A 16169-nucleotide genomic window follows, 5' to 3' on the forward strand; every position below is an offset into this window, starting at 1 on the left:
CTTGATGAAGGATCAGGGAAAAGGAAGATATGAATATTCTGAAGGCATCTTCAGTACGTGTCTTTCAGAAATTAATTCACTGCTCATGGAGTATCTGAAAATGTGGTGTTGAATCTGTTTACATGTATAATTCTCTTCACCAAACTAGTTATATTTAGAGAGTCAGATTTGAAAAAGGCATCCTTAATTATCCTTTCTGATTGATCTAATTGGAGCACTATCCAGGCAGAAAGTTAAGTAGGATAGCATTATGAAGCTTAAATTGCTAAGAGAATGTGGGTTCTTCATAAATTGGCACAAGGGTAATCCCATTCCACAAATCTCTTTCGAAAGTGGTAATAACACACCAGTAATCTCCTAAATAATAGTCTAAGGGACCATCATACAATAATGAATATGTTATTTAGCATGGGAAGACTCTATATGAAACTCTTAAATAATTTCTCTAAGTGAGAGGTCCTTAAGATGTCTAGACAACCTAAAGTTTTTTCTGAGAGAAGCATCATGAAAAGTGTTCTTCCTCCTGTTCAGTCAGATGCATTGCACCTTCCATGAAGTCTAAAGTATATGACCCACTTGGGACATCAACCTTTTGAAGCCAGGGGATGATACCCAGTAGGCTTTTCCATCTAAGAGTATAAAACAGTCATGGTCTCATTATGGCTGTTAAAGGAGATTTTTAATGTAAATCCAGGCACACTGGCAGGAATGTGAAGGAAAATACTCTCTTTCACCAAAGTGGCCAGATTTTGAATGGTTCAGCATCCATGTAGCCTTTGTAGTTATTTTTATGAGACTTTGCAAAGGAAAACAGCATTTGAAGAGCATTACTGCATTGATTCTGTTTTGGGCAAAACCAGGCTCCTACACAGAAGCTGGCAGACTTCCATTCAACAGAGTCTACCTACAATCAGGAAGTAAACATCAAAAGAGCATAAAGATTTCTTCATAAGCCTGTCATGTCTCTCTCCTCAGTGGCACCCTCCTCAGGCAGTATCTGTAAACAAGTTGTCGTATCCAAATTTGAGGCAAGCTTGCAAAGTGAAAAGCTTGGTGCCTTCTAATTAAAGATTTGTATACTGAGATAATTGGCAATGGGTAAGGAAGGTTCAGTGGTGTAACATATAGCTCATCGTTGGTGGCTTGATGGTGTGACAGATGGGGATAGCTCCTTTAAATTATGGAGCTTTTATATTGGTATTTTCAGGAAATGTCAACAGCGTGATTATATTTTCATTAATGTTGTCTTTCCTTCCCATTCATTGCTTTTGTTTGTCATAATCACTTCTTACCTTTTGTCTCTAACTACACAATCTGTTAATATTTGTATAGGATGGCTCACAATGGTCCTGGTTAATGACTAGATTACTAAACACTGCCGCACTACAGTATGCGGCATTTAGTAAATGCTTCAAATTAGATATAGAAATCATTGATACTGTAATTATGACTAGCTCACAATAAAGTTAGCAAAAAGAATGTGAATATCATGCAAATTGTGCAAATGATTACACAAATTCAGTTAGGTTTCAGATTTAGGAATCCTTGTATTTGTAGATGCTAGTGGTGAAACAATCCCATTGTAATATCTTTGGCACTGCCTTGATCAAGAGTGAAAATGAGCTATATTAAAAATGTGCTTTCTAAAAGATCCACGAGGCTGTTCTCCTCTGTTAATTACTGCAGTTTAGTTTTCCTTCTTTCTCAAGAAACAGCTTCGGGGCTCTGCAACAAAGATTTACAGTTTAAAACTATCAATGTGTCATATTGCTCAGGTTTCCCAGTAGCTTCTCAGATAAGTGCAGGACTAGCACATCTAGCCTTTGTATATTTGTTCCCTTCAGCCCTGGGCTAGGAAGACTTTTTTTATGTGGGATGGGGAAGAGACCAAAATGACTGTTTCATGACTGTCGTATGGTCTTTACACTGAAGATTTGAGTCAGGTCCAGTCAACTTACAGGCAAACACTGGAAATCAAGACTGGGTGTCCATCCTTCTCTTTCTCCTCTATTAGGAAGAAATGAGACATGCTTTTTATAAGTTAGACATTTTTAGTTTATTGCCAACTATAAACATGTGAGATTTTACCATTGAAAAAATAATGAAAAAATTCAAGGGCCATGAGCTGTGTCTGGACCACAGGTAGAAGCTGTTTTTCTGCTGCAGAAGTTTTGACGTTGTGAATTTTGGAAGCAGAGCCTATCCCTGTCTGTGACTCACAGGTCTGATTTGCCTCCAGAACAGCAAGGCAGAGGCCAAAGACCCATTGTTGGGATCTGTGGACCAGCCCGCTGTGAAGATGGAAAATTTTCAGGTAACATAAATATTTTCTTTCTCTTATATTTTTTTTTTTTAATAAAAATATGTGATTGTCATTAAATTGTAAGCATTTAATTAAAGCATACTTCTGTAAGAAATGTTTTAAATTTTCCATAGTGCTCCCTGTAATCCTGAAATATTCTTCCAATATTTATTGTCTGGGACAAACGTGAACTAGAACTAAATCCATAGGCCATCATGTTTTTATGGCTTTTGAAGCATTTCATGTCATAACAATATAAAACATATATTGTCTTTATCCTGTGTCCAGAAAACAAGCGAACAAAAACAACCAAACAAAAACCCAACATCACCTGTGGGAAACTAGGTAAGAATTATAGACCTCAGAAGCTTGTGTTTATAATACCAGGAGAAAAACATGAGATCCAAGAGGTTTAAAAATGTGGCAGTCCACTCTTATTTTACTGCCAGTCATTTTGCTAATCTGAGCTACATAATTGCTTTGCCTGACTGAAAGGAGCCTTTAAACAGACAAGCCAATATAAATACTCAGATAGGAGACAGCTCTGTTTAATAACAGCAAGAGAAGTATAGAAGTATTTGTTTACCTCTGCTCATTTATGTCAAAATCAATTGTAATTAAACAGAAATCCAACCACAGAAGTAGTGCTTTAACTGATTGTTCTCAATAGACATGTCATATAGACCCAGTGTTTAGGACATGCCAAAGCACACATTATTTTTCTCCTGTAATAAATATCTACTTATAGTCTTTCCAGTTCTTTAGTAAAGACAATTGACTGCCTCAAATTAAAACAAACAAACAAACAAACAAACAAACAACAAAAAAGGTAACCCATGATTTAATGTAAATTCTGTGAGGTTTTCTGGTCATATTTTAGGAATTACTGAAGTTCTGAAAAGCAGAGTTAATTGCATTCTCTGTTAGATATTATGTGGCATTTATTGTCCATCTGCTTACACATATGTACAGAAAATACAGATCTTTCATATCTATTTAAGGTATTAAAATTATGAAGCATAACATTATTTAATTAGTTTAAACCAAGTACTGGTGTTGGTGGAGGTTTTTTACATAGAATCATAGAATGGTTTGGTTTGGAAGGGATTTTAAAGATCATCTCATTCCAGCTGCCCTGCCATGGGCAGGGACACCTTCCACTAAACTAGGTTGCTCAAAGCCCCATCCAGCCTGGCCTTGGATACTTCCAGGGATGGGACAACCTGTTCCAGTGCCTCACCACCCTCACAGTAAAGAACAGTGTGTTAGACCAGAGAAATATAACCTGCAGAGAATTTTACATCTTGTTTCACTACTGAGTAAATTCTAAATGGAAATATTTTCAATAATGAACACAAATTCACAACATCAAGAGTGAAAGGAATCAATCTCCTAGACAAGTCAGTATGAACTCTATGTATACATTCATAGGCAGATCTTTGTCGTGAAAAAACAGTTATCAAAGATGTTCTTTACTATTCTCTGTAATGCAGTGAAGAATAGCACATTGTAAAAGTGAAGGTATGTTTTCAAACAGAAGGTGGCATACATTTTAAAATGGGTCATCTGGTTTATTTTTTATTTGGACCTGTTAGCTGATAGCCATTCCAGTCAACTGGATCAAGCTATGAACCATCCCTGAAAATTAATGCTTATTTTTAACTTCCATATTTATAGAAAGGAATTTTAAAAACAGTCAGTTAGAAGAAGGTGTTTATTCAATAGTAAAAACTAGACATCTCCCATTGAAAGAGAAAAAAGGATATCTGAAAGACAGGCTTTCCTAGGACAATGAAAAATAACAAAAGCTACTGACACTTTAAAATATTTAGTGTTATTCATGTACTTATCTGGCCATATTCTTATTTAGTCTTTATCAGTGAACAAATGGCAATAAAAAGCTACATTTTTAAATATTTTGTAAGAAGTTCTTAGAAAAGAATGCACTTGAATGACTATTTATCAGTTCAAATCCTACAAATTATAATGATCTGAACTCTGTCTGCCTTGTTTAATTCCAGATAAAATTTAATAAAATAATTTACAGGTTTTGTGAGGAATAGGATGACATAGGTTTAGGTGTAGGTCTAAGTCTGCACCTAGTTATATATCCAGGCTTATGTATAGGGGAAATCAGACATTAAATATACGTAGATTCATTTATTTACATAAATATATATAAAAGCATATATATATATATATGTGTATATACATATATTTATAGTCTGACATCCCATATATGGGAATCTTGAAACTTAGTATTAAATTGTATGGAGTACTTCAATACAGACTATAGTGTTCTTCATCCTATAAACATAGTACCTAAAATATTTCTTGGAAATATTTGCATGCTGATGTTTACCTTACATTTGTTTTTCTGCCTTGCATGTATGTGTAATTTAAATAATTAGGGTCCAGTTAAACTGCAGAAAATATTGTATTTATTGACTTGTTTTGTCCACCCTGAGTCACTACTTAAAAAAGTAATAATTCTTGAGCTTCTTCTTTGTTATCATTATGCAAATTTAATATAATTAGTGAGTCAAAATAAGATGTATCTGTTTTATCCTTTGAAAGGAGCCAGCTATCTAAAGCATTAATTAATTAACTTCATAGTGCAATATATTTAGGGTGAAATCAGTACCCATAATTAATTCTGTTCACAATATTTATAAAGAAAGTGTAGGAAATTGTAGATACCACAATAAAAGGTTCTTTTTCTTTTAGCTTGCTATGGAAGGATGGTGTTAAATATAGCTCCTCTGGTAATAGAATAAAATATGTAAGATACGTCTTCTGCTGCACCAAAATACATACCTTGCATTGCATTTTATGTGTTGCCAATATAGCTTTCACCCTACACCATCTTTAAATTTCCATCCAGAATATGTTTCCTATCCAGGCGACTGTTGTTTACAGATATCTTGTTTCCTTTTCTTTCTACGGCTGATAATTTAGCAGTTCTATTTTAGTGTATGTTCTCCCATAAGTGCATAAAGCACTTCTGACTGTTTACCCTTAAAGCTCCAGAGAGTTAGGAAAACCTCTAGACTGCTTCTGTTTATTGTACACACATGCACTGTTAAGGGTTTATTTTCAACAGGGGGAAGACAAGCCCAGAGATAAAGACCGATGGTGCATATCACTCTACCAGCACATCTTGCTGTACAGCACAGCATATGACCTATTTTACATATATATATTTATATATTTACCTTTACATTGATTCTATTTTCTCGTGTGTACTAATTTGGCCCTTGGTGGTGATAGTTCACTTCGTGTTTGTAGTTTCTGCTACTAGTACAAAAGTCCCTGTTCGATTTTCTTCACTGTGTGCTAGCTGTAGCAGTCAAAATTACAGGCTAATGGCAAGACAAGCAGCTTATAATGTATGATAATCAATACTCAAAATCCGTTCCCTGTGATGTGACATAAAAGAGTGAACTGAAAAGACAGAGATTTTCAGGGCTAGAGCACCAAAGCTCATGCAATGCAGGTGGGCTTCAATTCAAGGACATTCAGTATTTTTTTTTGTTCTTTTTTGCCTTCATATTTAATTCAGTCGCTGCTACGATGTCCAGGGAGCAGAAATGGAGAGTTAGTCGATACAGTGAGTAGAAATGCAAGTATAAAAATTGCTTTAACAAATACAGGAAATGAGAAGGGGAAAAAAGATACAGCATGCAATATATATATAACATATATATGCTATATGATATATATCTTTCTCTTTTACCTAGAGATAGCCAGTAAGATTTGTATTTTTGTTGGCAGTAATGAATAATCTAAACACTGTGTAAGGCCCCTCCTCATAGCAGTGTGTGTGTGCACGTGTGAAAGCTAAAAATAGAAATCTTCAAACATAACTTGGTTGCAATAAATTAACCTAATGAGTGTTGAAAATCTCAAAGCATAGTTTTTCCCACAGTACTGAATACCTACTGAATAAGTTTACAGTACTTATTTCCAGTGACTGAGAACTTCTCTGATCTTTACCTTTCATCTTGAGTTTGTTCGTTTCAGTCTTAGTTTAGGGAATATTTTTTTTTTAAAGAAATACAGTTCATTTGAGTTTTACAAAAAGAGTCAGTGTCAAAATAGAATTTCCCTGTTCTATATTTCATATATATACATATATATAGATAGTGTTGTCAATGTAGATAGCAGAGAATTGTATATAGATATATATGAACATTTATTTAATGTATTTTAAGAGAATATGACATTACTACCTGAAAGACAGAAAGAGTTTTCCTTCTAGAGATGGCCTTTTTGTGGTATAATGCAATAAACTGTAATGTTTGGGTTATTTTTATGTGAGAAAGGAAGGAGCAAATAGGGATCTTGCTCTGATAGAGTAATTGAAAAGAGAGGATCAGAGAAAATTACTGGTCCATTGATAGTGCAGTTCTGAGCTTTTTATGGTAGCTAACATGCAGCAAGGTTTTATTTTTCTCTTTTGTTATAAAGCAACAAACTTGTTTACAAATATCTATACAAAGGATAGTTAAGCCTACAACATAAAATTTAGTTGGAAAGTTGATTAGTTGTTTAGGTAAACCTTTAAAAGTGCCAGAAAGGTTTTACTCAGCATTGTCATGAATTCCATGTAAGAGAAAAATAACTTCAGATATTGTTAAGGAAAATCCTAAAGAAAAAACCTATTTCTCCTATTTCTGTAAGTCCAGTTTTAAAGCTAGAGGCTGAGCTTGCCACAAATTTACTCTGAAGGATCAGGAAGGTGAGGATGTTTTTAAAAATATATTGATTTGGTTTTTGTGGAGTTTTATGCTTCTGGGTGGGTTTCCTTGGAGAAGGAGGAGTTTGGTTGGTTGGAGATTTTTTTTTAGAGAGAGACAGAGAGAGCAGCAGTTTCACATGGCTGTTTTAAGCAGCAGCTGTTTGATGCTGTAGAAGCTCTGGAAAACTAGATACAGAGAACTTTAGTGGAGGTGAACTAATGGGTGGAATGAGGTGTATAGCTATGTCCTTCATTTGTATGGCTCCCATTTCATTAAGCAATTGCCACACATATGTTGTGTCTGCGGTTATGCATACTGATGCCATCTCATTCAAGTGAAATAAAATCAGACTCAACAAACTTAAATTTCTTCCTGAAATTCTTTTCAGTTTTACCACTGTGTTACAGTCCCAAGGTTGGGGTTATTTTACTCCTGCTTTTTGTCATGGTAATTTTAATTTTTATTGTATACTAAAACCAGTGTGTGGATTAGTTTTCCTTGGAGATCATAGAATCATTGAATGGATTGTGTCAGAAAGGACCTTGAAATATCTGCTATAGGCAGGAATGTCCATCACTATATCAGGTTGCTCAAGGTCCTGTCCAACCTGACTTTGAAATCTTGCGGTGATGGGACATCCACGATTAATCTGGGAAATCTCTTCCAGTGTCTCACTACTCTCATATCAAAGAGTTTCTACCTCATGTACAATATAAATCTGCTTTCTTTCAGTTTATGCAGCCCCAGACACAACTGGCTGTCTGGGCTGCGAGAACACACTGCTGGCTCATGCCCAGCTTTTCATCCACCAGTATCCCCAATCCTTCTCAACAGGTCTGCTCTCAATCCATCCGTCCCCCAGTCTGTGTTGGTACTGGTGAATTCTCCAACCCAGGTGCAGGACCTTGCACTTGGACTTGTTGAACTTCATGATGTTCAACTGGCCCCCACCTCTCAAGCCTGTCACAGTCCCTCTGGATGGCATCCCTTCCCTCCAGTGAATCAGATGCACCACTCAGCTTGTTGTGATCCGAGGGTGCACTCAATTCCATTGTCTATCTCATTAATGCAGATAGTAAATAATGTTGTTCCCAATGTGGACCCTGAAGGGGCACATCTCATTATTGGTTTCCGCTTGGACATTGACTGCAACTCTTTGCACGTGACCATCCAGCCAGTGCCTTACTGACCTGACAGTCTGTCATCAAATCCATCAATCTCCAATTTAGCACCAAGAATATTGTGGCTATATAAATACTTAACCATAGCAAAGGCCTGACAAAAGACTTTGCCTTGTTCACTGATGCAGTCACTCCATCGTAGAAAGTCACCAGATTAGTCAGACACAATCGGTCCTCAGTGAAGCCTTGTTGTCTGTGTCTAATCACCTCCCCATCTTCCAAAAGTTTTGATACATCTTCCAGGAAGATCTGTTCCATGATTTTACCAGGTACACAGCTGAGGCTGACTCACCTCTATGAATTTTATGTTTAAAGCCTTTTTGTTACATCCTTTCCTCAACAATCACTTTGTTTTGCTGTCCCTGTACCTAATTCTCTCTTGCTTTTGGTATTTTTTCAGGGCTTGCACCAGAATTAGATATTAAAGTCTTCAAGAAAGGATTCACATATACAGAATGACACTTTTTCACACAACTGTATCATTAACAAGTATCAATTCTGAGCAAATTATCCCAGTTTAATATCACTGTGACATAATACAATTTTAGTTTAAGTCCTATTTATTCATATCTTTATAGAAATGTGAAAAACCATTTACACTCTTGGATTCCCGTAGCACCTTTGGTGTTTCTTTTCTCATGTTTCTGCAGTACAATCACCCATTAATCAGGTAGTGATATAAGATTAGTAAGAATTTGTTTTCTAATTTAGAAAGATGATGATTGTTTAAATTCTCCCCATCTTTGGGTCAACATTTTTGTTCTGCTTTTCTGAAGACTTGTTTTATGTCTCTGTATGTGCGTTTCATCCTTATCTTTAAAGGTATACTAACAGTTTTTGCCTAAATGGAACTCCAGGCATTTTTAAAATACTAAATTCCTCAAATAAAATGGGTATTGAACCCGTCTGCCCATTTTGTGAAAGAAAAATGATTAATATCTAAAGATCAATGTATAGTTAACTGAAACCTAGACATGATAAAAGGATTTATTTTATTTATTATTTTTCTTATTCCTGGTAATTGGTTAGAGTTGTGAGTACAAGTATAAGACATTAAATATTGGCCCAAATGTAACTATTAAACGTAAATGACACACAAGCCACGGTTTTTAAAACAGAAAGTTTTCTTTGAATTATATAATAGGAAGTATTAAAACTTATGTTCTAAAAGTGCAACAAAGGGATCTCATTTAATTATATTCTTTGAAAGAAATAAGGATATAGAAATCCTACCTGAAAACATCATCAGTTCAAATAGTGTGTCACGGTTTGTCATTCTTCCAAATTGTATGTATTGAGCAAATCCATTTTCACTTACTTGCACCAAAACAATAAAGGGGAAAACTGATTACATGATCCATACTCATGTCTAATAAAATTGCAATATGCACTTTTTGACAAGCTTGTATTTAATACATACTGATGGAAGATTCTAGTTCTCTGTTCTCAGCAGGAAAAGTAGGCTTTTTAAGAAAACCTTTTTATTTTGCGTCTGTCATAGAACATAACAATTACAAATGAAATGGAGGTGACAAAAAAAGAAAAAACAGCTTGCTGATTTTTATGAAGTGTTTGTATTTCCAGGAAGGCAGTCACTGCTCAGTTATTTGATTTGAAAAATTAATCCTTATAATTCCTTTTGAGTTCCCTAAGTACTGTTCCCTCTTTTCTAGTATGAGTTTTACAGAACAAAACCTAAAAGATTTCTACAGCAGATTAGTTTACAGATGAAGCTCAATTCCACTGAGAATGATTCTCTAATGACCCCTTTATACTTCCATTGGGCTGTGTGAATGCTTTAATATGTGGAGAACAGAGTTAAATAAATCTATTGTCTCAACTAACAGGTTTATGCAAACCTTCTGAAATATTTTAATTATAGCTTCTTCTTTTTCTCCATAATTAAGAAACCAGATGTCAAGTAAGCCCATCACGTGATGATCATAGCCTATCCATTAGTCTAAATAAATCCACTTATAATTAGAGTTTTTTCTCTTTCTCCTTTGTTTTGCAGAACAAGAAGAATGTGTTAACTGCACAGATGAATGCAGAGTGCTTGGTCATTCTGACAGGTGTTGGATGCCACAGTTCCCTGCAGCCAGTCAGGCTGAGAATGCAGATTATCGCACAAATCTCTTTGTACCCACAGTTGAAGCTAACGTTGAGACTGAGACATACGAAACTGTGAATCCCACTGGGAAAAAGACTTTTTGTACATTTGGGAAAGACAAGAGAGAGCACACTATTCTCATTGCCAATGTTAAACCTTACTTAAAAGCCAAACGTGCCCTGAGTCCTCTGCTTCAGGAGGTTCCCTCAGCATCGAGCAGCCCAACCAAGACATGCATTGAGCCTTGCACCTCAACAAAAGGACCACTGGATGGTTGTGAAGTGAAATCAGGAGCCTTGGCTGAACCAAGCAGCCAGTACTTGTCAACTGACAGTCAGTATCTATCGCCCAGTAAACAGTCAAAGGACGCTTCCTTCATTGCATCAGATCAGATGGCTAGGGCCTTTGCAGACGTGCATTCCCGAGTGAGCCGAGACTCAAGTGAGATGGACTCTGTTCTGGAGCAGTTAGACCGTTCAGCCCGGGATCTAGGCAGGGAGTCGGTGGATGCTGAGGAAGTTGTGAGAGAAATAGACAAGCTCTTGCAGGACTGTCGGGGAAGCGACCCTGTGGCCATCAGAAAGTGAGGGGGAAAATAAGGACAGGCTGGCAGTTGCATTCCTCTTCTGCTGATTGAAAGTAAATAAATAAATAAATTCCCTGGTTGTAACAGAATTACAGGAATGAAGGAAGACCAATGCTGCTTTAAGGCTTTTAGTGAACATCTGAAGTGCCCACAAGTATGTTCTTTTCACTGCTCTTTCTTTTTGACAGATAACACTGGTTTCATTTTGACCAAACTTTCATTAGGACAGAGTCAAGTACACCAAGAACAAAATGAAAGAAGGAAAGACAGTGCCATTTTGACAATCTGATAGGAAGGTGTGAGAAAGATGGACTGGAAATACGTCTGATACTTTAAGACTGTCCTCAATAGCTGATGCTGACTTTACTGTTTACGTATAAACCCCAAGAAAAACAGGGTTGAATAATGCTGATCTGTGGTGAATTTCCAGCAGCCACCACAGGCTTCTACTGAAAGTCCTATAAAGAGTTCTTGTAGTAGTCCAAGCGACGCCAAACATTAACATTCATTTGTGGTAAACATTTATGTACAAAGTTATCTGCCACAAATATGAAAAAAAGAAAAAAAAAAAAAAAATCAAAAAGAACCATTCCAGATCATTATTCAAGAAAACATATCCTCATCATTAATGAAACACTACATATCATATTAAGGTTAAATGTAAAAGTATATAGTCCATCTTGTCCTGCACACACATAAGCTAATTCACTTGATAAAAGGAAAAAAAAAAAAAAGGATTTTAATATCTATTTAGCATTTTAGTGTCCAACAAAGCTATAAATAGTTAGTGGTAAGTTTTCAAAGAAAAAGAAAAGGAAGTAAAATAAAGTTTGGGAAAAAAAGAGTTACTTTAAGGGTAATACAGAAAAGAAATTAACATTATTAACACTTTTTTATTCATTTGTGGACACTAAAATAGCTCAGGAAAGTGAAAATGTCAGACATCCACAAAAATCACATGGTCATTTAAATGTGCAAATGTAAGAAGATTCAGTGTGTTTACATCAAATGACATATTTTTATTGATTTATTGCAGATTCAGTGCATATGAGCCAAATTGTTGAGTGTATAAGAGCTATATTGTGTATTTTATTAAATTAATATATAGTTGTGTTGCAAAAATATTTGGGCTTATATTGTAAATGGCAAGTGTTGCCTCAGTAGCTGTCGAACTCTATGAGTTTTGTTTTTTCCTGCTTCCTTTTCCCCATGGAATATGGGAAGCAGTGCCTCAGAGCAAAGTCTCTTGTTTAATGTATGGTCTACGAAGTACTGCAGTACATAATCTGTTCAAAATGTGTTTGAGTGAGCTGATGGAGCTAACTGAACAGCCTAGAAATACGTCCATCAGTCATGGTTATGTGCAAGTCCTTGTAGAAGCTTCTATTGCAAACCCATGTTTAATAACAAAAATTACACTCGAAGCAACATCTGGAACCTCCTTGGGTTTTTTTCCCAACACATGCAGCCAGCCTGTTCAATGTAGGATATTTGATTGACTTCTTCAGAGATGCCACCATTTTCAAAGTTTTGGTATTAAGTTTATAGAGCTGAAACCTATGCCAATTCCAATGTGGCATGAGCAGTATTTTATCTGATACTTTAGCATGTGCAATTGCTTACTGCAGTTCTAGATAAATACTGCTTATTCTAGGGGGTGTTTTTAGTCAGTTTTTCACTTGATCTGAATAATATTTGCAGAATAACTTAAAATAACTTGGGATATAGTTTCTACTTTTTATTATTGTTTCCTAAGAGTGTTTGTATTGCATTTGAAAAACTCAAAATTACTTTCAGGTGGAATTTAGAAAAGAACAAGTGAACTTCCACAGTACAAGAAAACGCAGAAGAATAAAATGTTTGGCTCAGGATTTGTCCCTTATATATTTCAGATACTCTGCTGGAAATACCACTATGGCACATTGTTTAAAAAATATGTATTTGGTTTCTTAAATTTAATCTGTAATTTTAAAATGTTTATAAAAGGGGTTGGCAATCTGAAATACCACAAGCCATAGTTTTTTATCCGTTCAAGAAAAAAGTTGACCCAACAGCCTATTTTAGTTTTGGGATTGCATTTAAATGGTGATTTTAGCTAGTCAGTCCTACAATGAATTGTCTTTGGGAGACAGCAATTCTGACAGTTTGCTTTTGGCTCCTGTTAAAAAAAGTCTACAATTATATGCAAAAGGAAGGATCTTGTACATGTCTTATCAAGCTACTCTCCATGTTTTGGACAATTTATGTATCTAAAATGTGGTGTTGTCTGTGTTATATAATTTTATTTTTTTTTTTGGCCAGGAGACCCGAGATTGGTTTTGCTTGATAGCTTGATAGCTTGAAATTCCATAGTGGAGAGGATTTCTTATTGTTTGATCAGTCTTTTCTACGTATTTCCGTGGTGCCCATCACTTCAGTGTCTGTGCACCAAGTCTTTAGCTCTGCCAGTGAGATCCATTATTCAGCAAACTCTAAGCCAGTATGTAAATGCAGTCAAGTGATGGAGATTTGTGTATTTTATAAATGATTTTAACACTGAGTAACCAATTGTACAATTCATTGTATGTTTCTGAAGACATAAAACCACAACATTCTGAGAAAGGGCTGTGCCAATGTAAGAGGAATTTACCTTAAGGCTCTCTGTCACTAGTGATTTACTAGCTTTAGCTGTTTAACACATTATCTGTATTTAGTAGTGATTATTTATTTGCCACTGTGAGGTAATTCAGAATTCATGACTCACAGCTTTATAGAGGAGTTTAGGAAATCTTGCTTTTCTTTAATTTGCCTTTCAACTGCCTTGTTTTGTAGAACTCTGGCATACTCCTTCCCAGTATAAGAATATCCCAGGTTAAAAAATTTATTTCACAATTTCAAATGGATTCATAATGAACCAATAAACCAGCAGAGCTTATACAATGTGAGTTGTGCTGGTTCAGTCAAAATTAACATGATTGTCTGTGAAGGACGTACTGCACACAAAAGAATTTAAAGTGTTTTTTCTCCATGGTATCTCTACTATCACTATTGGAGAAAGAGGCAGCAATGAAAGATAAAGTTTATGAGTTATTTCTCTCATTTTTTACACACATGCTTTATAAGACTGAAAGGAAATATCTGCCACAAGATTATAAAAGGAAAGTTGGAGTTGAGGGAGGCAAGTTAAGCAACTAATAAATTTGTACTGTACACTGTGAATAGCAAATAAGGCATTCTGTATCTTTTTTAATTAACAAAAGCCAGCAACTGGGAGTTCCTTATACAATTGGCCAATCAAATCAGAACTCGAAATCAGACCCCTTTTTTTTTTCTTTTTTAATTGGCATATTTATGAGGAAACAGAGTCTCCTGAACTGTGATTTTCCACTTAAGAATAGAGGCTTCCCAATCCAAGTTACCCCTAGAAGTCAAACTTTGTTCATAGTGGAGCAAGATACACCATTCAAACAAGCTTTTATGTTGCTTGCTGTCAAATGGAAGGGAAATTGCTGAGGTCAAGGAGGTGTCTGAAGGCTAGCATAACATACACCCACTCATTATTGTTTAATTGCTTTCTTTTGACATGAGGCAGCAATTATTATTGCATTAATTTAAATGGGAGTTTTGGCTATCAAGATTTGTTGACTTGAAGTGTAATTGAATGAAATCTGATTAAGGTTTTGACTTCTCTGGCCCAATTGTGATACAGGTTGGCATTCTCATTTATCAGCCCCTGTCTCCCCATATGGCTCAAAGTTGCACCAATGACTGGTGAATGACACAAAAAAACCAAACAAAAGCAGCATACATTGTATGGATTTTCTCAACCGCTATTGTTTAATGGCTGTGTTTAATGTGACCTATCTGGAAAATGAGGACTACGAATAAAAAGCGATTACTAATAGTGGTGTTGCCTGCTTTTGCATTCATTAACGCAGAAGAAATGTGTTAAACACTGCATACCACAGGGAGCCTGATGGTAATTACTTTGGAAAAGCAACTTGTGGCAATGCGGCGGTTACAGCTAGTTATCAGTTTGCCAAAAAAATGACAGTTCCTGCTCCATTTATTAGAAATGTGTAACCGTTTTCTCTCAACAGGAAAGTGGCGAAGAGTTTTCATCAAGCTGGGCAGGTTTATCTTTTAAGCAGCTGATGCACCGAATTCCTACAGGCTGTTATTTGCTCACAGAAACATGGAGCTGAATAAAGGCTATTTTGGTTTAGTACACTGGTGTGAGTTCACCAAAAACATTATAAATGGGGTAGGGTTGTAAGTCCTCAAAGACTGTCAGCCCAGCAGGAGAGTAAACAAATGGAGAAGGACAACCTGAAGAATGCAAAGGATTGGTTTTTGTCTTTTTTTTTAATGTGTCTTTCTTAAGAGTGTGAGTAATTTTATTCATGTTGCTGCAAACAATGTGACAAATTGCTGGGAAAAATATCACTAAGTTCTATGTCTGTTTTTTTTGAGTTTGTTGTTATAATTTAACACTTTCATTAACCTCTTTTGTTTGTTTGGGTTTTGATGTCTTTGAGCATTATGATCAATCCCTCAGAATGTGTGGCCCTCTCTGTCTGTTCCTGTGTGATCATAGCAATGACATACCAAATAGTGTAAAGACTGTATACCAGATTTTTTAGGGTTTTTGACTTCTGTTTGCTTGTTTGGGCTTTTTTTAAAAGTAATTAAGTATATAGACATTGGTTTTGACTAAATAGAATTTCAGTTTGTTCAGAATACTACAGGTATTACGAAGGTGTGTGCTATTTCTGCAGACCCAATTACTTTTTACCCACTGCATTTGTTCTGCAAGTCTCCTTGCCAGAAAAAAAACCAGCCTGCATCTAGTTAGCTTCCCATCCTAGGCACTGAAACACAACAATGTTATCTCCCCTTTTTCCTGCTAGTATATTCGTCTTTCTATAGGCTGATTTCCAAAATCTAGCAAGCCACTGTCTGCAGAGTCCTGACAGAATGTGCCTTATGCTACTGATGACCTCACTGGACATGGGATGTTACTTTTACTGTCTTCAACTGTGGGTGATTCAGAGCTTGGCTGGATCCACAGTATATGCAGAACAAGTCATAAACCATCCTGGCTTTTCTTTACCCAGAATACAGAGTCATTGATTTCTTATTTGGAAAGTGGCCAGTCTGTCAAACAGAGATTCTTAGATCTCCTTTAAGCCAACCACGTATTACTGCTTCAGGGTGTTCACTCATGGGATAAATACCCTATCCTTATCCTTTATTGAGTCTAAGACGT

At 35.9% G+C, this 16169-nt stretch overlaps 1 protein-coding gene across 13 annotated transcripts in view; it reads left to right on the forward strand.

Moving 5' to 3' along the window:
- PCDH17 (protocadherin 17) overlaps positions 1–14804 on the forward strand; it is a 90219-nt gene extending 75415 nt beyond the window's left edge. For 5 of the 13 annotated variants that reach the window (XM_048295432.1, XM_048295437.1, XM_048295435.1 and 2 more), the window contains 4 exons: positions 2240–2314; positions 2591–2647; positions 5865–5912; positions 10240–14804. In XM_048295432.1, the coding sequence (XP_048151389.1) occupies positions 2240–2314; positions 2591–2647; positions 5865–5912; positions 10240–10922 (863 nt within the window). In that variant the 3' untranslated portion in view covers positions 10923–14804. Of the gene's footprint in view, positions 1–2222; positions 2315–2590; positions 2648–5864; positions 5913–10239 lie in introns of those variants that run through there. The other 8 variants (XM_048295438.1, XM_048295439.1, XM_048295436.1 and 5 more) reach the window with 7 other exon arrangements.
- Positions 14805–16169: the final 1365 nt, after the last annotated feature.

The sequence above is a fragment of the Corvus hawaiiensis genome, chromosome 2 (genome assembly GCF_020740725.1).
Source record: "Corvus hawaiiensis isolate bCorHaw1 chromosome 2, bCorHaw1.pri.cur, whole genome shotgun sequence".
Classification (NCBI taxonomy): Eukaryota; Metazoa; Chordata; class Aves; order Passeriformes; family Corvidae; genus Corvus; species Corvus hawaiiensis.